We start from the raw sequence: 21918 nt of genomic DNA, 5'->3' as shown, positions 1-21918 counted from the left end.
CAACCATATTACAAAAGGTCTTTAATTTACATAAGTAACAACATATAAAAAGTTTTTGGATCTGACAGTGCCCATTTAAAGGGGTACTCTGATGGAAAACATTTTTTTTTTAAATCAACTGATGCCAGAAAGTTAAACAGATTTGTAAATTACTTCTATTAAAAAATCTTTACTTTCCAGTACTTATGAGCAGCTGTATTTTTTTCTTTTTGAATTTCTTTTTTGTCTTGTCCACAGTGCTCTCTGCTGACACCTGATGCCTGTATCAGGAACTGTCCAGAGCAGGAGAAAATCCCCATAGCAAACCTATGCTGCTCTGGACAGTTCCTGACACGGACAGGAGAGAACACTGTGGATAAGACAAAAAAGATATTCAAAAAGAAAAGAACTTCCTCTGTAGCATACAGCTGCTAAGAAGTCCTGAAAGGATTGAGATTTTTAAATGGAAGTGATTTACAAATATGTTTAACTTTCTGGCACCAGTTCATTTAATAAAAAAAAAAAAAAAAAAAAGACACACAACACAGAGTACTAAGTTTATATGCTACAGAATTATTTACTAAAACAGACATGTCAGGAGAGTAGACAGAACAACTTTAAATGGTATTTTCTCCAATATTACTTGTTGATCTTCAGATCGGATGTGGAGAGATGTAACGTTATGCCAAGTGGTTTGATTGCTAAGGCAACAGCCAAACCTCCGACAATAGAGATGCATCTCTAGGGATGTATTTACCTAAAGGCACCGGAGGACCACTGCCTAGGGTGGCAACCTGCAGGGGGTGGTGTTATCCAGTCACTATTAGTGCTATCCAGTCACTGTATGGTGGTGTTATCCAGTCACTATTAGTGCTATCCAGTCACTGTATGGTGGTGTTATCCAGTCACTATTAGTGCTATCCAGTCACTGTATGGTGGTGTTATCCAGTCACTATCAGTGATATACAGTCACTGTATGGTGGTGTTATCCAGTCACTATTAGGGATATCCAGTCACTGTATGGTGGTGTTATCCAGTCACTATTAGGGATATCCAGTCAATGTATGGTGGTGTTATCCAGTCACTATTAGGGATATCCAGTCACTGTATGGTGGTGTTATCCAGTCACTATCAGTGATATCCAGTCACTGTATGGTGGTGTTATCCAGTCACTATTAGGGATATCCAGTCACTGTATGGTGGTGTTATCCAGTCACTATCAGTGATATCCAGTCACTGTATGGTGGTGTTATCCAGTCACTATTAGGGATATCCAGTCACTGTATGGTGGTGTTATCCAGTCACTATTAGTGATATCCAGTCACTGTATGGGAGTGTCATCAAGTCACAATATGGTGTTGTTATCCAGTCACTGTATTCATTATTACTTGGTGTTCAAGATAATCTATATACACCTTGTTCCAAATTATTATGCAAATTCTATTTAAGTGTCACAATTTCAAAGATTAAATATTTTGTTTTTCAGTTTAACTCATGGATGGCATTGTGTCTCAGGGCTCTTTTGATCACTGAAAACAATCTTGGACACCTGTGATTGTTAGATTGCCAGGTGAGCCCAGTTTAAAGGGGTACTCTGCTGCTCAGCATTTGGAACAAACTGTTCCGAATGCTGGAGCTGGCAGTGGGAGCTCGTGACGTCATAGCCCACTCATGATGTCATGCCTCACCCCCTCAATTCAAGTTTATGGGAGTTGGCATGACGGCTGTCACGCCCCCTCCCATAGACTTGCATTAAGGGGGTGGGGGTGTGATGTCATGAGGGGGCAGGGCTATGGTGTCATGAGCTCCCGGCTCCAGTGTTCGGAACAGTTTGTTCCAAACGCTGAGCAGCAGAGTACCCCTTTAAGGAAAAACTAGTAAAGGTGGGTGTTCCACATTATTAAGCAGATCACCATTTTCAAGCAATATGGGAAAGAAAAAGGATCTCTCTGCTGCCAAAAAGAATGAAATAGTTCAATGCCTTGAACGAGGTATGAAAACACGAGATATTTCACAAAAACTTAAGCGGGATCATCGCACTATTAAGAGAATTGTGGCTGATTCAGAGATTTCAGCTAGATCCAGGTATCGGCTCAAGAGAGCAGCTGCTAAAATACCATTACATAGCAGCAAACAGATATTTAAAGCTGCTGGTGCCTCTGGAGTCCCACAGACATCAAAGTGTGAAGTCCTCCAGAGTCTTGCAACTGTGCATATACCTTCTATTCGGCCAAAACTAACCAATGCACACAAGCAGAAACAGCTGCATTGAGCAGAAAAATACATGAAGACTAATTTTCAAACAGTCCTGTTTATGATGAGTGCCATGCAACCATGAATGGTCCAGATGGATGGAGTAGTGGAGGGTTGGCAGACGGCCACCCTGTTCCAACAATGCTGAACAAAGACGGTGGTGGAGTCATAATTTGGGCCGGAATCATGGGAAGAGAGCTGGTCAGCCCCTGTAGGGTCCCCAAAGGTGTAAAGATGACCTCTGCAAAGTATGTGGAGTTTCTGACTGACCACTTTCTTCCCCAGTACAGAAGGAATAACTATGCTTTCCGTAATAAAATAATCTTCATGCATGACAATGCACCATCTCATACTGCAAAGAATACCTCTTCATCAATGGCTGCTATGGGGATAAAAGGAGAGAACATCATGGTGTGGCCTCCATCCTCCTGACCTCAATCCTATTGAGAACCTCTGGAGCATCCTCAAGCAAAAGATCTGTGAGGGTGGGAGGCAGTTTACATCCAAACAGCAGCTCTGGGAGGCTATTCTGACATCTTACAAACAAATTCAAACAGAAACTATCCAAAAACTCACAAGTTCAATGGATGCAAAACTTGTGAATTTGCTATCAAATAACGGGTCCTATGTTAAAATGTAACGTGACCTGTTAAAATGTTTAAAAAGTTTGATTGAAATTGCTTTTGATTTCTGTAAATGCTGCAAACACAACAAATGACAATTTTCAGTTCTTTACAACCTATAAAGTGTTCAGAAACTTAAAAAAAAGACTGTTAGTAGGAGGTTTATTCAATAAAATTAGAATTGTACTCTTATTAGTTGATAACATGAGAATTATGCTGACTGTTATTTACATCAATTATTTAGGTAAATGAGAAAAATATCATTTGCATAATAATTTGGAACAGGGTGTATACAGATGCCAACTATTGGTGTGGTGTCTCGGGTTTGAAAGTGAGGTGTATGGGGCTGATGTTGTAGCCCAGGGGCAAGGTGTTTTTAACCTATAAATGTTCGTGACGCCAGGGCGTAGTTTTCCCGGTAACCACCAGAACAGTAGTACCGCTATCCCAAGGTTAAGCAGGGCAATAATAGTCCAAGACCAGGTCAGGGTTAACAGTAGCTTTACTGGGGTAGAAAGATGGTACAGTCTTTACAGATAGGCCAGGATCCCAGAGAGGAGCCCAGTAACACAGAAGGACCTTGCAGCTTGCTGGGACTTGTAGTGACTCTGACAGACTTTAGTTTAGCCACACTGACTATGATAGACTTGACTGTAGGTAGTGACAGCAGACATAGAAGACTTGACTTACTGACATGTGGCTGTAGGTTAGGCTTGAGGCCTCCAGATGTGCTGGACACTGGTTCTGAGATGTCTGGTCTTTACTGTGCCTCAGGATCAAGAGAGGTAGAAGAGAGAGATTGTAATGGCTGCTTCTCTTATAAAGGGGGCTGAGCCAGAAGCCCATAGGTCAAGCTGTAAGTCACCTGGTTAGCAGGTGCTCTCTGGGTAACATAATACATCATGTGAACACCTTATCACGTGACTAACTCAAAGGTCCTTAATGGGGTTATCCAGGAAAAAACTGTTTATGTAAACTATATATCAACTGGTTCCAGAAAGTTAAACAGATTTGTAAATTATTTCTATTTAAAAATCTTAATCCTTTCAGTACTTTATGAGCTGCTGAAGTTGAGTTGTTCTTTTCTGTCTAAGTGCTCTCTGATGACACCTGTCTCGGGAACTGTCCAGAGTAGAAGCAAATCCCCATAGCAAACCTCTTCTACTCTGTGCAGTTCCCAAGACAATCAGAGGTGTCAGCAGAGAGCACTGTTGCCAGTCAGAAAAGAACAACTCAACTTCAGCAGCTGATTATTATTGGAAGGATTAAGATTTTTTTTAATAGAAGTAATTTAGAAATCTGTTTAACTTTTTGGAGCCAGTTGATATAAAAACAAAAGTTTTTTCCTGGAATACCCCCTTTAAAGGTCCTTTACACATAACACTATACATAATATATATTACTATGGGGGAGACACTGCAGGAGGGCCCATAGGGACTAAACCTGACAGGGCCTAAGTACTGTACGGGACTATATCCCGTACTGGGACATCACATTGGTATAGCATAGTGAGGCCTGTATTTCCACACAGAGAACATACCCGTATATACTCGAGTATAAGCCGACCCGAGTATAAGCCGAGACCCCTAATTTCAACCCAAAATCCCAGGAAAAGTTATTGACTCGAGTATAAGCCTAGGGTGGGAAATACATCATCCCCCCCTGTCATCATCCAGACCGGTCATTAACATCCTCATCATCATCACCGCCTGTCATCATCCAGACCCTCATCATCATCACCTGTCATCATCCCCTTGTCATCATCCCACACATCCCCCCTTCATCATCCCCTTGTCATCATCCCCACCCCCCTTCATCATCCCCTTGTCATCATCCCCACCCCCCTTCATCATCCCCTTGTCATCATCCCCCCCCTTCATCATCCCCTTGTAATCATCCCACACACCCCCCTTCATCATCCCCTTGTCATCATCCCCACCCCCCTTCATCATCCCCTTGTCATCATCCCCCCCCTTCATCATCCCCTTGTAACCATCCCACACACCCCCCTTCATCATCCCCTTGTCATCATCCCCACCCCCCTTCATCATCCCACACCCCCCCTTCATCATCCTCTTGTCATCATCCCACACCCCCCTTCATCATCCCACACACCCCCTTCATCATCCTCTTCTCATCATCCGCCCTCAGTGGTCTTCAACCTGCGGACCTCCAGAGGTTTCAAAACTACAACTCCCAGCAAGCCCGGGCAGCCATCGGCTGTCCGGGCTTGCTGGGAGTTGTAGTTTTGAAACCTCCGGAGGTCCGCAGGTTGAAGACCACTGCGGCCTTCGACATCATCCAGCCCCCTCTCACCCCCCTTTAGTTCTGTACAGTACTCACCTCCGCTCGGCGCTGGTCCGGTCCTGCAGGACTGTCCGCAGAGGAGGTGGTCCGGTGGAATAGTGGTTCCGGGCTGCTATCTTCACCGGGGGCGCCTCTTCTCCGCGCTTCCGGCCCGGAATAGAGCCGTTGCCTTGACAATGACGCAGAAGTACGTTGGTAATGAACGTACCTCTGCGTTGTTGTCAAGGTAACGTGACTATTCTGGGGCCGGGCCCGAAGCGCTTAGAAGAGGCGCCCCGGTGAAGATAGCAGCCCGGAACCACTATCCCACCGGACCACCTCCTCTCCGGACAGTCCTGCAGCACTGGACCAGCGCCGAGCGAAGGTGAGTACTGTACAGAACTAAAGGGGGGTGAGAGGGGGCTGGATGATGTCGAAGGCCGCAGTGGTCTTCAACCTGCGGACCTCCGGAGGTTTCAAAACTACAACTCCCAGCAAGCCCGGACAGCCGATGGCTGCCCGGGCTTGCTGGGAGTTGTAGTTTTGAAACCTCTGGAGGTCCGCAGGTTGAAGACCACTGCGGGTGGAGAGTTCACTCGAGTATAAGCCGAGGGGGGTGTTTTCAGCACGAAAAATCGTGCTGAAAAACTCGGCTTATACTCGAGTATATACGGTAAGTCTTGGGTAGCACAGTCCACACCACAGACCACCAGGACCTGTCTATGTGCAATACCGCAATGCCAAGTGTAATTGTCATTGAGTGACCAAAACCAATGACTTCTTTGGCATCACAATGGGCGCCTGACATGGAAGTGGGGAGGCGAGGGGGGGTGTTCTGGCTCGGTCGCTCTCCAGTGTATTTTTAAGGCTGCATACCATGCCATCCTGAGACAATCTGCCCGTCTCCGCTTCTGCAGCAGCATTTCAGTCATTTTGATCATGTGATGCTTCCGGTTATACGAGCGCTGAGTGTATTTGTGTCGGTATGTATGTGGTGTCCTTTATATGTCTGGCAGAATGACAGAGGTGCTACATAACATGCGTTTACACAGTCCCTGAAGTAAGCCAAGAATCCAGCGGTAATGCCTACTGGAATCTCCCAAACTTAGATGAGAATAGAATGGGGTTACCACCTGGCCAGAATTTTATTTTAAATATTATTAAAAATACCGGCCGGTGCTTATCCAACCAATTCCCCATTGAAGTGTTGCACCACAACCTATACCAGCGTTCCCAAACCAGAGCGCCTCCAGCTGTTGCAAAACTACAACTCCCAGCATGCCCGGACAGCCGTTGGCTGTCCGGGCATGCTGGGAGTTGTAGCTTTGCAACAGCTGGAGGCACCCCTGGTTTGTAAACCCTGACCTATACTATGTACTACTATATAGTCCAACATGCTGGGAGTTGTAGTTTTGCAACAGCTGGAGGCACCCCTGGTTGGTAAACCCTGACCTATACTATGTACTACTATATAGTCCAACATGCTGGGAGTTATAGTTTTGCAACAGCTGGAGGCACCCCTGGTTGGAAAACCCTGACCTATACTATGTACTACTATATAGTCCAACATGCTGGGAGTTATAGTTTTGCAACAGCTGGAGGCCCCCGTGGTTGGGAAACACTGACCTATACTATATACTACTATATAGTGCATCATGCTGGGAGTTGTAGTTTTGCAACAGCTGGAGGCACCCCTGGTTGGGAAACACTGACCTATACTATATACTACTATATAGTCCAACATGCTGGGAGTTGTAGTTTTGCAACAGCTGGAGGCACCCCTGGTTGGGAAACACTGACCTATACTATATACTACTATATAGTCCAACATGCTGGGAGTTGTAGTTTTGCAACAGCTGGAGGCACCCCTAGTTGGGAAACCCTGACCTATACTATGTACTACTATATAGTCCAACATGCTGGGAGTTGTAGTTTTCGTTTGGGGCAGCTGCTTAGCCACAGGCTGTATCAGGGCATGCTGGGAGTTGTAGTTAGTAACTAACTGCAACTCCCGATTTTTTTTTTTATAAAAACGATCAAAAAGTCCCATCAAAACAAAAATGGTACTGTTAAAAACTGCAGATCGGGGTGCAAAAAATGAGCCCTCATACAGGCCGGTATAAGGTGAAATTAAAAAGTTATAGGGGTCAGAAGAGGTCAAAATTTCCCCCGCGTATGTGTATCCTGTGTCATGCATATATAATTAATTATGCAAATTACCATGGCCGCTATTTTTTTTTTTTTTGCAAGAAAGGTGGCGACCCTAATCCCGTATCATCATCGGCTATAGATATTTGGCAACGGGAGCCTGTAGTCAGTGCCCAAAGGCAATAGAAATGGCTGATGGTTTTAAGGGATGCCCCTGGGCATTACAATGGTCCACAGGGCTGTCCTGAGATTATCCCTTTTAGGCAGGGTTCAAACTACGGAATATCCTCCTGGAGAAATTCTGGGTGAACCGCTCGGACATGCGCAGTCTCCATAGACAGCAATAAATTCTTTCGGCAGAATTCGGTATTTGAATTTCTGCATCAAAATTTTCTGCCAAGGAAATTCTGCAGTGTGTATGGTGCGGCAGAATCCCCATTGAAGACACTAGGAGGCTACTGCACTGGAATTTCTGAATTTCTGGGCTCATTGGCACAGGCGGATTACCTGCAGAATTTCCACAACGTATCTGCTGCGGAAAATCCGCAGCGGATTTGGCTACCATTGACTTCAGTGAGTCCAAAGGAAAATTTGAACATCTGTATCGATTGCGGATTTTCTGCTGACCCATAGATGTCAACGTTAGCAAAATCCGCAGATATGCTGCGGAAATTCTGTGGGTAATCCGCCCATGTGATCGAGCCTAAAGGCAGCGTTCACACTGCAGAAATTCCGTGTGGAATTCCGCATTAATGAATTGCCCATTGACGTTAAGGCTGGGTTCACACTGCAGAATTTCTGCCGGAGATCGAGCCGGCGGCGCTAGGACCGAGCAGACTGCATTCCTGCCCCCATAGACTGCAATGCATTTCTGGGTGGATCTTTTGGGAGATCTTCTCAGAAATGCATTGCCATCTATGGGGACGGCAATGTAGACCGCGCGGTCCTAGTGTCGCCGGCTCGATCTCCGGCAGAAATTGTACCCAGAAATTCCACAGTGTGAACCTAGCCTAAGGGGATTCCACAATGTCATTCACACAGCAGAATTTCTGCATGCGGAATTCCGCTGCTGAAATTCTGTTTTCCGCGGTACGGAAAAATATAAGTCTGGTCTTATATTTTGCAGGACTTTGGCTGCGGAATCCAATGAGGCAGACTTCCTCCCGAATTTGTGCGGAATTCGTGCGGAATGCGTGCAGATTTCATGCGGAATCCGCACAAACTATCACTGTTCAATTAAATAAAATCTATCTTTATACTGAGATGCAGAATTATGTGGAATCTGTGCAGAAATTTCTGCACGAATTCCGCACAGATTCCGCACGTGCTAAAAAACTGCAGAATTCTGCACCGAACCAATGCGGATGCAGAATTCATGCAGATAGGTGGATTTTCTGCCATGTGAATGCCTAAGGCCTGATTCACACTGCAGAATTTCTGTGCTGAATTCTGCATGAATTTATAGCCAATACACTTCAATGGGATTCCCCTGTCCCATGCACACAGTAGAATTTCTGCTGCAGGAATTCCATTGAAGTGAATGGGCTATAATGTGAATGGCACAATTTTCATGCAGAATTCAGCGCAGAAATTCTGTCCTGTGAATCCGGCCTTAGGGTACGTTCACACCGGTGGGTTACTTGTGCAATTTCCACAGCTTAATTGCTGCGGAAAATCCGCAGCAAATTTTGCTACCATTGACTTCAATGGGTCTGCAGAAAATCTGCAATAGAGGCAGATTTTCAGATTTTCTTTGGGACCCATTGAAGTCAATGGTAGCAAAATCTGTTGCAGATTTTCTGCAGCAAATGCGCAGTGGAAATTCAGCAGGTAATGTGCCTGTGTGAACGTGGTGGAAGTTCTGCCCTGAATTCTGCATACACTTTAAAGGGGTACTCCACCCCTGGCATCTTATCCCCTATCCAAAGGATAGGGGATAAGATGTTAGATCGCCGTGGTCCCGCTGCTGGGGACCAGCGGGGATCGCCGCTGCGGCACTCCGCCATCATTACTGCACAGAGCGAGTTCGCTCTGTGCGTAATGACGGGCGATACAGGGGCCGGAGCAGCGTGACATCATGGCTCCGCCCCTCATGACATCACGGCCCGTCCCCCTTAATGCAAGTCTATGGCAGAGGGCGTGACAACCGCCACGCCCCCTCCCATAGACTTGTATTGACGGGGGCGGGCCGTGACGTCACGAGGGGCGGAGCCGTGACGTAACGATGCTCCGGCCCCTGTATCGCCCGTCATTACGTGCAGAGCGATCTCGCTCGGCGCAGTAATGATAGCGGGGTGCTGCAGCAGTGATCCCCGGGGTCCCCAGCAGCGGGACCCCGGCGATCTGACATCTTATCCCCTATCCTTTGGATAGGGGATAAGATGTCTAGGGGCGGAGTACCCCTTTAAAGGGATTGTGCTGTCCCATTCACACAGCAGAATTTCTGCTGCATTGAAGTGAATTGGCTATAAATTCATGCAGACTTTTCGGGAGAGATTTATCAAAACCTGTCCGTAGGAAAAGTTGCTGAGTTGCCGATAGCAACCAATCGCTTCTTTCATTTTTCACAGGTCTCTTTAGAAATGAAAGTAGCGATCTGATTGGTTGCTATGGGCAACTCAGCAACTTTTCCTCTTGACGGGTTTTGATAAATCTCCCTCTTCATGCAGAATTCCATGCAGAATCCAGCGCAAAAATTCTGCCGTGTGAATGCATCTTAGGCTGTGTTCACACAACAGAAATTCCACTTATCTGCATAAATTCTGCATCTGCATTGATTTTCTGCAGAATTTCACAGTTTATTTTTTTTTACATTTGTGGAATTAGTGTGGAATTTGTGCAGAAATGTATGCAGAATTCCTGCACAAATTCTGCATGATTCCGCAGCTCACTAAAACGTCTGCATACATTTCGCACAAATTCCACACAAATTCGGCAGAAATCAAGCCCCATTGACTTCCCATCGGGATTTCTGCATCAATCACTCTGCAGCAGAAATTCTGCAGTTTGAATGTGACAGGAAAATCCCATTGAAGTGTATTGGCTATAAATTGATGCAGTATTCAGTGCAGAAATTCTGCCATGAGAACGCGGCCATAAAGTTTATGGGCAATAAATTTAGTCGGAATTCCAGATTTTAGTCGGAATTCCGTTGTGTGAACAAGGCCTAACAGCCGCGTGTAAATGTCACAGTCGCTGGCAGTAATGCTTTGGAATACATAGGTAGTTTATTAAAAGAATATGCAATTATATATATTTTGTACGTCTTGGAAAAACATTAACCTTTCTAATATATTATAAAATTGTATCTCCTTTTTATAGAAATCATGGCTTCTAAAAAAAAAGACTAGCTCTCCTCTGTGCTCACTCCTGTCCTGTCTATCAGATTGCAGCATGAAAATAGAGAGGAGGGGGTTTCAAAGCAGCCTGCAGTGATTGGATGAAGAGACCCAGCACAGCACAGCAGACTCATGGAGGAAGTGAATGCATGGTGAGTGAGGGCGGGCACAGTGCTTGCCTTGGACATGCCCCTTCCTGAATGTTAGAATGAGTGAGCAGCAGAACAGAGGGATTTGTGAGCCCAATAAAGAAGCTAGACACATAAAAAAGACATACTGTATATACTCGAGTATAAGCCGAGTTTTTCAGCACGATTTTTCATGCTGAAAACGCCCCCCTCGACTAATACTCGAGGGAACTCTCCGCCTGTCAATCCCTTCTCAGTGGTCTTCAACCTGCGGACCTCCAGATGTTGCCCAGATGTCCGGGCATGCTGGAAGTTGTAGTTTTGAAACATCTGGAGGTCCACGGGTTGAAGACCACTGCAGTCTTTGTCATCATCCAGACCCCCCCTTTAGTTTTCTACTCACCTCCCCTCGGTGGGAAGGAAGGGTGAGCTGGTCCGGGCCATCTATGCTGCAGGGACCGTCCGGTGGGGATGGTTAGTAGTTCCGGGCTGTCCATCTTCACCAGGAGGCCCTCTTCTCCGCTCCGGGCTGGCCCCGGACTAGTGACATTGCCTTCACAACGACGCACAGGGACGTCCGTGCGCAGAAGACGTCCGTGATATCCCTGCGCATGAACGTCCCTGTGCATCGTCGTCAAGGCAACGTTACTAGTCCGGGGCCGGCCCGGAGCGGAGAAGAGGGCCTCCCGGTGAAGATGGACAGCCCGGACCAGCTCACCCTTCCTTCCCACCGAGGGCAGGTGAGTAGAAAACTAAAGGGGGGGTCTGGATGATGACGAAGGCCGCAGTGGTCTTCAACCTGTGGACCTCCAGATGTTTAAAAACTACAACTCCCAGCACGCCCGGACAGCCGATGGCTGTCCGGGCATGCTGGGAGTTGTGGTTTTGCAACATCTGGAGGTCCGCAGGTTGAAGACCACTGATGAAGGGATTGACAGGTGGTGATGATGAAGGGGGGGGGGGGGGAGATGACAGGGTGATGATGACGGGGGGTGTTAATGATGGGGGTCTGGATGATGACAGGGGGGGGGGGGATGATGTATTTCCCACTCTAGGCTTATAGTCAAATCAATAACTTTTCCTGGGTTTTTGGGGTGAAATCAGGGGCCTCGGCTTATATTCGGGTCGGCTTATACTCGAGTATTTACGGTAACTGAGTGAGTAACATATATAAGGCTGGGTTCACACCACGTTTTGTTAAATACGGTTCCCGTATACGGCTGGGAGGAGGGGGGGCGGGGCTTAATCGCGGCGCCCGCACTCAGCCGTATTTGGCAACCGTATTTAATGCATGTCTATGAGCCGACCGGAGTGAACCGCAGCCTCCGGTCGGCTTCCTTTTCGGCCGTATGCGGTTTCCCGACCGTAGGCAAAAACGCGGTCGACCACGTTTTTGCCTGCGGTCGGGAAACCGCATATACGGCCGAAAACGAAGCCGACCGGAGGCTGCGGTTCACTCCGGTCGGCTCATAGACATGCATTAAATACGGTTCCCGAATACGGCTGAGTGCGGGCGCCGCGATTAAGCCCCACCCCCCTCCTCCCAGCCGTATACGGGAACCGTATTTAACAAAACGTGGTGTGAACCCAGCCTAAGCATTATTTTTGTCTGTGATATGAGAGATAGGCTTTAAGGCTTATGACAGCCTTTGAATTATCAGAGCCGTAATACAGAACCCTTATAAGTCTATGGGGCCATACTGTATCTACATTTTCCCTGAATTTATAAAAATACATATAAGTTGTCTCATGCTCCATCAGATAGATAATTTTGGAGATATGGTTCTCTAGAAACATTGCAGTAGTGATAAACCGGACAGATAGCGGGGTGACTCAGGTGCCTTGAGGCACCACCTCTGTGTGTTTATATGAAGCCATAGCAACTTTATTATAAAGTTGGCATGTTTTCCCTGGAATGGATTTCTTTCAGCAGATGCTGTTCACACATCCCCAATAAAATATATGTGGCTTGCGGGGGGTGCAATGTAGGGCAGATGTTATTAACCCCTTCTTGTCGTGATGCCAGGGCGTGGTTTAGCCTTAACCACCCGAAGGTACCGTATTTTCCGGCGTATAAGATGACTTTTAAACCCGGTAAAATGTTCTCAAAAGTCGGGGGTCGTCCTATACGCCGGGTGCTGCAGTCGGCCAGGACGATCGGGGTATGGATTATCCATTTCCCGGGTGTCCCGGCAAGATTCATTTCCCCCGTCACATTCAGGACATCCCTGTGTCCCGAAAGATCTTTTCGGGACACAAGGATGTGCCGGTTACCTTTCTGCGGCCCCGTGTTAACTTTAAAAACGCAGGGGCCGCCGGGAGGTAGTGCACGCAGGGATGTCACTGACGGGACGTGCGTGCGTCCATAGAAACGGCAGAGCGGAGCAGCGAGATGGTGCGCGCATGGTAAGTTACCAGCGGCACATCATCTTCAGTGCTCCGACCAATGCTCCTCCGGTCCCGGGACCTACTGCTATGGCCTATAGGCCATAGCTGTAGATCCTGACGACGGACCGTAGGAGCGGTGGTCAGAGCACTGAGGTGAGGAAGTACTCAGGCATACAGCCTCCAGCCATACACTGTGAATGGCTGAAAGCTGTATGTCTGTGGGGTGGGCCACTGCCTACCTAATGTGGGAAACTACAACCTAATGTTGGGGAACTACAACCTAATGTGGGGAAAACTATACTGCCAACCTAATTTGGGGGACATACAACCTAATGTGGGGTAACTATACTGCCAACCTAATTTGGGGGATATACAACCTAATGTGGGGGAACTATACTGCCAACCTAATTTGGGGGATATACAACCTAATGTGGGGGAACTATACTGCCAACCTAATTTGGGGGATATACAACCTAATGTGGAGAAAACTATACTGCCAACCTAATTTGGGGCATATACAACCTAATGTGGGGGAACTATACTGCCAGCCTAATGTGGGGGAACTATACTGCCAACCTAATGTGGGGCAACTATACTGCCAACCTAATGTGGGGCAACTATACTGCCAACCTAATGTGGGGGGAACTATACTGCCAACCTAATGTGGGGGACTATACTGCCAACCTAATGTGGGGGAACTATACTGCCAACCTAATGTGGGGGATATACAACCTAATGTGGGGAACTATACTGCCAACCTAATGTGGGGGATATACAACCTAATGTGGGGGAACTATGCTGCCAACCTTATGTGGGGGAACTACAACCTAATGTGGGGGAACTATACTACCAACCTAATGTGGGGGATATACAACCTAATGTGGGGGAACTATACTGCCAATCTAATGTGGGGGAACTACAACCTAATGTGGGGGAACTATACTGCCAACCTAATGTGGGGGAACTACAACCTAATGTGGGGGAACTACCGTATACTGCAAACCTAATGTGGGTGAACTACAACCTAATGTGGGGGAACTATACTTCCAACCTAATGTTGGGGACCTATACTGCCAATCTAATGTGGGGGAACTAAAACCTAATGTGGGGGAACTATGCTGACAACCTAATGTGGGGGAACTACAACCTAATTTGAGGGAACTATACTGCCAACCTAATGTGGGGGAACTATACTGCCAACCTAATGTGGGGGAACTACAACCTAATGTGGGGGAACTATGCTGCCAACCTAATGTTGGGGAACTATACTGCCAACCTAATGTGGAGGAACTTTGCTGACAACCTAATGTGGGGGAACTATACCGCCAACCTAATGTGGGGAAACTATGCTGATAACCTAATGTGGGGGAACTGCTGACAACCTAATGTGGGGGAACTATGCTGACAGCCTAATGTAGGGGGAACTATGCTGCCTACCTAGTGTGAGGGAACTATGCTGCCTACCTAGTGTGGGGGAACAATGGTAAGGTACCGTACATCGTGGTAGAGGTTTAATCTTATATGGCGAGTATATCCCAAACTCTATATTTTAACTGTAAAAGTTGGGGGTCGTCTTTTACGCCCAGTCATCTTATACGCCGAAAAATATGGTAATACCGCTGGTCCTGGGCTAGGCACGGGGGCAATGAAGACACCGACGCCAAGTTACAGATGGTAGCTTTACTGAGGGTAGACAGATGATACAATCTATGCAGTACAGCCAATATCCCAAGGAAGTGACCAGTGACACAGGGGGACCTCGCAGGATTGATGGGACTTGCAGTATGTAGAGAGAGACACTTTAGTGCAGGCCACGGTGACTATGTAGAAGACTTGACAATTGACATGAAGATGACATTGAGCTTTCTTGTGACTGCAGACTTTAGGCTTGAGTCCTGCAATGCTCTGGACACACACACTGAGACGACTGCACTGGACCTCAGCAGGAGCAAGAATGCTGGAAGAGGAGAGATTGTAGCTTCACCCCTGGTTTTTATAGGGGTGTCTAGCATAGAGCTTATAGGTCACTTGAGGGGTCACCTGGTCACTAATGCCTCCTGGGTAACAAGCACATGGTCTCGGTAATTAAAGAAACATTACACTTTTAACATATAAAATATGTACATAGGGGATAACACTGCAGGGGGCCCAGGGGAAATAAAGTAACTCTGCCTGACAGGGCAGGAGAAGCGTATGGGAAACACCATCCCGTACTGGGCCACCACATATATTTATAGGCCTTCTGTGTAATAGGCCCTATAGGTTACTTGCAATAGGTAAATTATGTTTGCAAGCCCTATGAAAAGGCCATGCAGATGTATTACATGTCTTTTTTATGTGTCTAGCTTCTGTATTTGGCTCACAAATCCCTTTGTTCTGCTGCTCACTTATTCTGACATCCACTGCTCAGGAAAGGGGCATGTCCAAGGCAAGTACTGAGCTCACCCTCACACACCATGCATTCACTTCCTTCCTGAATCTGCTGTGCTATGCTGGGTCTCTTCATTCAATCACTGCAGGCTGCTCTGTAACTCCCTTCTCTCTGTTTTAATGCTGCAGTCTGATAGGACAGGAGTGAGCACAGAGGAGCACTAGCCCTGCCATCACTTCCTGGACTTTGTCCCTGCCTGTGCTTCAGCTAGGACAAAGATGATGCTGCAATTGGACAGGATTGAGCTCTGGATGGTAGTATGGGGACCCCTAGTGGTCTTTTGCTTAATCGATGATTTCTATAAAAAGAAGATAAAATTTTTTTTTGAAGTATGTTAGACAGGGTAATGTTTTTACATTCAGAGGTGACATGCTTTCTAATAAATGTTTCATCAGAAAATGATCTACGGTTTAAATCACTGCAATGTATTTCCCTTCACTTTCTATATATATATATACACTATATGTATGGCCCAGTACAGGAGTTGTTATCCCGTACCCTTGCTGCCCTGTCCGGCAGCCTCCCTTCTTTGTCCCCCGGGCTTCCTTGTACTTGTTTTCCCCCTGTATATATGTTTTGCTGTGTATTGTGATATATAATGTATTGTTACTTTAAGAAATCTACCATGTGATTGTTACCCTAACGGTGACCAGGTGATCCCAGGGGTGACTTATGGGCTCCCTGCTATTCTCCCCCATATAAGCCCTGGGTTGAGCTAGCTTGCTCTTAGTTGCTGAGTCTTTGCTGAGGTCAAGTCAAGTCCTTCTGTGTGTCCAGAGTCATTGGAGGCCTCAAGTCAAGTCTACAGCCACAGTCAAGTGTGGTGAGCCACGGGGTGTGAGGTGAGGTGTAAGGGGCAGATAGTGTTGCCCAGGGGTAGATGGTATTAACCACTTTGTGTTCGTGATGCCAGGGCGTGGTTTGCCGAAGGTAGTACCTAGGTTAGGCAGGGGCAATAAAGAGTCCAAGGCCAGGTTAAGGATAATGGTAGCTTTACTGAGGATAGACAGGTGTTACAGTCTATACAGTTCAGCCAGTATCCCAGAGAGGTGGCCAGTGACACAGAGAGACCTCGCAGGCTTGCTGGGACTTGCAGTAGGTAGATTGACTATTATGCAGGCCATGGTGACTAGACAGTAGACTTGACTTGACTCACTTCATGACTGACTATTAGAAGACTTGAGCTTACATGCAATTGACAGGTGGCTGCAGACTTTAGGCTTGAGGCCTCCTATGGCTGCACACAGGGACTGGGACAGATGACTGGACTTGACCTCAGCAGGAAATTAAGTGTGATCAAAGACACAGACTGCAGCTCCTCCCTTCCTTATAAAGGGGGCTGTGCAAGGAGCCCATAGGTTACTAGTGAGGTCACCTGGTCACTGGTGTTCTCTGGGTAACAATACAATCATATGACCTAAACATGTGACATAATCAGGTGACTAACAATACAGGTCCTTTACTCTTTCATGTGAAAACTTATATACACAGGGGTAGACACTGCAGGGGAGCCCCGGGGACATATAGGGACTCAACCTGACGGGACTGTGGGGTCCCGGTACTGTATTTCATACTGTGCCTTGTGTGTTGGGTCCCCAAAGTCAGAGTTCCTTGGTACCGTTGGGGTCCGCTTGCTGAGATAATCCCTAGTCACCTCTTTGTTCTTTAATTTTTTATGTTACTTGTATATAATTAGTGTAATGTATTGATCTATATAGTGTTTGCAGGACCTTAGGTCACATGACTAATGTTTCTACTGTGATGGTATGCTAAAGGACCTTCCAGGTCACGTGGGTAGTCACATGTTCTACCATAATCCTTTGTGTAAAGGACTGACAGTTGGGATGAACCAATCAGCTCAAGGCCATCCCCTGCCCATATAAGGGAGCTGCCAGCCAATCCTCGCTCTCTTGCTCCTGATCATCTCTAGAGAAAGCATCACTCTGTACAATTCTGCAAGAGGACTTAGGCCTGAAGCCTAACAATTCAGCAGCTTACTAACCGTGAGTTACTAAATCAAATCCCTGCTAAAGCTAGCGTGACTGCTGGACCTAAAACCAATCCCCTAAATCCAGCGGAACAGCGTAAATCAATCTCCAGAGCTTATACTCACAAGGTCCCAACCAACTGTCAGGATCCTCATAGACTGTACATATGTAAAGACTGTTCCTGTTTTACCTCTGCATAAAATCTGCAGTAAAGTTTCCTACAGTTTTCTGAATCTCCGGTTGTGGACAATCATTTATTCCTCCCTATCGTTCTTGGGACGGGTGGCGATAGGACAAGTATATATTGAGGAGCCCTCACCCTGGCGTCACAACAGTTAAGGGTTAAACCAGCACCCTTTCATCACTGCACAGCTACACCCCATATACCCTATACCCCCACAAGCTTACCACAGGATTGTAGGACCATATCCTGTACTGGGACACCACACAAGTAAACTACAGTCATAGCTTTGTCAGTCATCAGTCAAGTCAGTCCCAGTCAGCAACTGTGAAATCAGCGTGGCCTGCATTAAATTGTCCAGTCCTACTACAAGTCCCAGCAAGCCCTTAGGTCTCTGAGCCCTGCCTGAAGTGTATAGACTTAACCATCTGTCTACCCTCAGTAAAGCTACCGTTGTCCGTAACTTGATGTCAGAGTCATTATTGTCCCCCGTGCCTAGCCCAGGATTCAGCGGTATACCTTCGGGTGGTATCAAGGTTAAGCCACGCCCTGGCCTCACGAACGCAAGGGGTTAATGCCATCTGCCCCTAGGGTAATTCCATCTGCATCACATCCCCGTTACCATATACAGTGGTCCCTCAAGTTACAATATTAATTGGTTCCAGGACGACCATTGTATGTTGAAACCATCATATGTTGAGACCATAACTCTATGGAAACCTGGTAATTGGTTCTGAAGCCACAAAACTGTCATCCAAAAATAGGAAAAAGTGATAATTAAAGATAAATAAGTAGATAACTAATACAGATAAAGCAAATCCTTACATATAATAGTAATAAAGATCTGCTGGGAGCTGTAAATCACTGTCTATTTCAGTGTTTCCCAACCAGGGTGCCTCCAGCTGTTGCAAAACTACAACTCCCAGCATGCCCGGACAGCCAAAGGCTGTCCGGGCATGCTGGGAGTTGTAGTTTTGCAACAGCTGGAGGCAACTTCTTTGGGAAACACTGGTCTATGTAGAGGACAGAAGCTTCTTCAGGGTCCTGTACAGAACACGCAATGTCCTAAAAAAAAAGGAAAATGGAGCCGCCCTCACCTGGTGTCCAAAGGAGAAGCTAACCCTGGTACAGGTAAAGAGTACAGAACATGTAATACCTCCCTGTACTGTAGGGGGCGCTACCAGACCCCAGTCAGTGCATGCACTTCAGGAATACTCGGGCTTTACCAGTGAAATATCCATTCTGATTGGTCGGTTCTTCCAGCCATTGACACGTTTCGCAGATTCCATAGCATTGTATGTTGAGTCTGGTTTCAAGTTACAATGGTCCAGAAAAGACCATTGTATGTTGAAACTATTGTATGTTGAGGCCATTGTAAGTTGAGGGATCACTGTATATATATATATATTTCTGAAATGCCTTCAAGCCATCACTTCTCAAACGTCAACTATAGGATCACTGCCAGAGATGCAATAAAGGTGACACCTCTATATAGATAACGCAGGATGACCATTGACAATAAGTATTGGTCACCGCTCACCTCCTCTCCCTACCTGAACAGAGCATGCCCTCGACTCATCTTCACCTTACCTATTCTTATAGTCCATGTGGCTGCAGTAAAGCATGGCCGCTAAGGCAAGATGGCCGCCTCCAATGATCATGTACAAAAACGGAATTATTAAATTTAAAAAAAATCAATATATGATTGGAAGAAGTATATCCCCGACAGAGGGGCACATGGGGGGGGAGATTTATCAAAACCTGTGCAGAGGAAGAGTGGTGCAGTTGCCCATAGCAACCAATCAGATTGCTTCTTTCATTTTCCACAGGCCTCTAAAGAGGCCTGTGGAAAATGAAAGAAGCAATCTGATTGGTTGCTATGGGCAACTGCACCACTCTTCCTCTGCACATGTTTTGATAAATCTCCCCCCCCCCCCCCATAGAGTATAAAAGGCACCGAACTGTGTTGCGCACAACTCAAATTCAGGCTTGTAGAATACTCCAAGGCCTTGCCACTGGCTGGATAACTTCTTGAAAAGAAAGATGGCTATAGACAGAAGTCAGGAGTGTGGACTACAACTTCATTGATTTGCCTTTAGAAATGAAAGTTGTTTTTTTTGTAAATAATTTTTTTTACATGTTTCCCCTGAGGTTCCTAGGTTATTATTTCACATATTTTATAGGACTACTAGGAAGCTGACAGTTCTGCAGTGACAGCAGTAGAGGAGGAAGTAGCTAACTTCTCATCATAGCTGAATTTGACTAGAAATCAATATAATTGTCCATATGGGACTAAAAAGGAAAGATACACAACACGTTCAGCTTATTCCCACTGGGGGAAGTGCTCTGTGAGTATATACTCTTACAGCATCACTGCAGCCATTACATAGTATACAGTCAATGCAAAGAGCATCCTCCAGAGCCATTTATTGCAGCAGCTCATCCCAAAAAACGTATCCCCTATCCACAGCGCGGGCCATCCCCCCCCCGCGATCTTCTGTAAGGAGACCGGGCTCTCCACAGAAGCAGCGCATCACGACCCTCGCCCAAAGCGTGGGCACCACACCCCTCTATATATTTCTATGGGGGAGCCGGTCGGCTATCTTCGGCTCTCCCATAGAGATATACAGAGGCAGACCCCTCTTCAGGCAGGAGTCATTACGCGCCTCTCCAGCCGGGGCCTGGTACAGGAGATAACGGGGGGGGGGGGGGGGGGCCAGCACTCGGACACTCCACAATCTAAACTTATTCCCCATCCTGCGGAAAGGGGATAAAAATTTTTTGCATGAGACATCTCCTTTAAAGGGGTGCTCCACTGGCCAGCATTCGGAACATTTAGTTCCGAATGCTGTGCACGTGCTGCAGGGGTCAGCCACACCTCCTCATGATGTCACACCCCGCCCCCTCAATGCAAGTCTATGGGAGGGGGCGTGATGGCTGAACACTGGCCGGTGGAGTAGCCCTTTAAGGACTCATTCACACGGCCGAATTTCAGAGCGGAATCTGGTTGAAAAATTTTGCTCAAAAATTCCATAGTTTTCAATAAAGAGTCAGTGCTTGCCATGGCAATTTCGCAAAATTCACCCATGTAAACATAGCCTTAAAGGTACCTCTCATCAAATTTTCTTTCGATATATTATAGTTTAATGTATACAGAATAACTTTCCAATTGCATGTTAGTAAAAAAATAGCTTCTTTCTATTTAATTTTCCACTTTGAAAAAATGACCACTAGGGGTCTCCCTACCAGTCCTGGCAGCAAGCATTTCAGACTCATGCCGGAGTCCTAAACACTACGAGCTGCCAGTCTGCTTTGTTCACAAAGGAGAGCACTCAGAGCTGCCAGCCTGCTTTGTTCACAGCCTGTTTGGCAGTGAACAAAACAGGCTGGCAGCTCTGAGTGTTTAGGACTCCAGCATGAGTCTGAAATGCTTGCTGCCAGGACTGGTAGGGAGACCCCTAGTGGTCATTTTTTCAAAGTGGAAAATTAAATAGAAAGAAGCATATTTTTTAATAACATGCAATTGGAAAGTTATTCTGCAAACAAGAATCTATAATATATCAAAAGTTTTTCTTATGAGAGGTACCCTTTAACAAGGAAATTTACCTGTTTTCTTGTCTGTCTTAAGACACATGTCCTGATAAGTGTTTTATTTTTTATTTTTGGAAGACTCGTCTGCCCTTATTATCTACTTACTGGAGGACCCTGACATAATCAGTATCTACATCTAAAAACATATAGACTACTTAAAGGGTTGGTCACACAAAGCAAATCCGCAGCTGAAAATTCACAAGCGTAGCCCATTGACTTCAATGGGTAGCCACTAGAGATGAGCGAAGTTACAGTGATTCGATTCTTCACAAACTTCTCGGCTCGGCAGTTGCTGACTTTAGCCTGCATAAATTAGTTCAGCTCATTTTACACAGTTTGCCCAACTTCCATTAACATTAATGAGAAGTCGGTAAACAGTTTAGCACAGCGAGCTATGCTGACTATGTAACTCCCGATTTATGGAGCCAGCATAGCTTTGGGTTCACACCACTCCAAATAACCTCTATATGGGACTGATGAAGATAGCCAAGTCCTATAGTCTTTGATTGTAGTGGTATTCCGGTGGGGAAAAAAAAATGTAAGCTCTCATTTTCCAAAGGGCCTCTGGTTGCTATGGGTTGCTT

At 46.3% G+C, this 21918-nt stretch overlaps 1 protein-coding gene across 3 annotated transcripts in view; it reads right to left on the bottom strand.

The window, feature by feature from the left end:
• Positions 1-21444, bottom strand: part of ANO1 (anoctamin 1) — a 196289-nt gene extending 174845 nt beyond the window's left edge. Inside the window, exon 1 of one of the 3 annotated variants that reach the window (XM_056527583.1) lies at positions 21350-21444. In XM_056527583.1, coding sequence (XP_056383558.1) covers positions 21350-21377 — 28 coding nt within the window. In that variant the 5' untranslated portion in view covers positions 21378-21444. Of the gene's footprint in view, positions 1-19333; positions 19474-21349 lie in introns of those variants that run through there. The other 2 variants (XM_056527585.1, XM_056527586.1) reach the window with 2 other exon arrangements.
• Positions 21445-21918: the final 474 nt, after the last annotated feature.

Source organism: Hyla sarda, chromosome 6 (genome assembly GCF_029499605.1).
Source record: "Hyla sarda isolate aHylSar1 chromosome 6, aHylSar1.hap1, whole genome shotgun sequence".
NCBI lineage: Eukaryota > Metazoa > Chordata > Amphibia > Anura > Hylidae > Hyla > Hyla sarda.
Note: the sequence above shows the minus strand (reverse complement) of the source record. Positions and strands in the feature narration are given on the sequence as shown.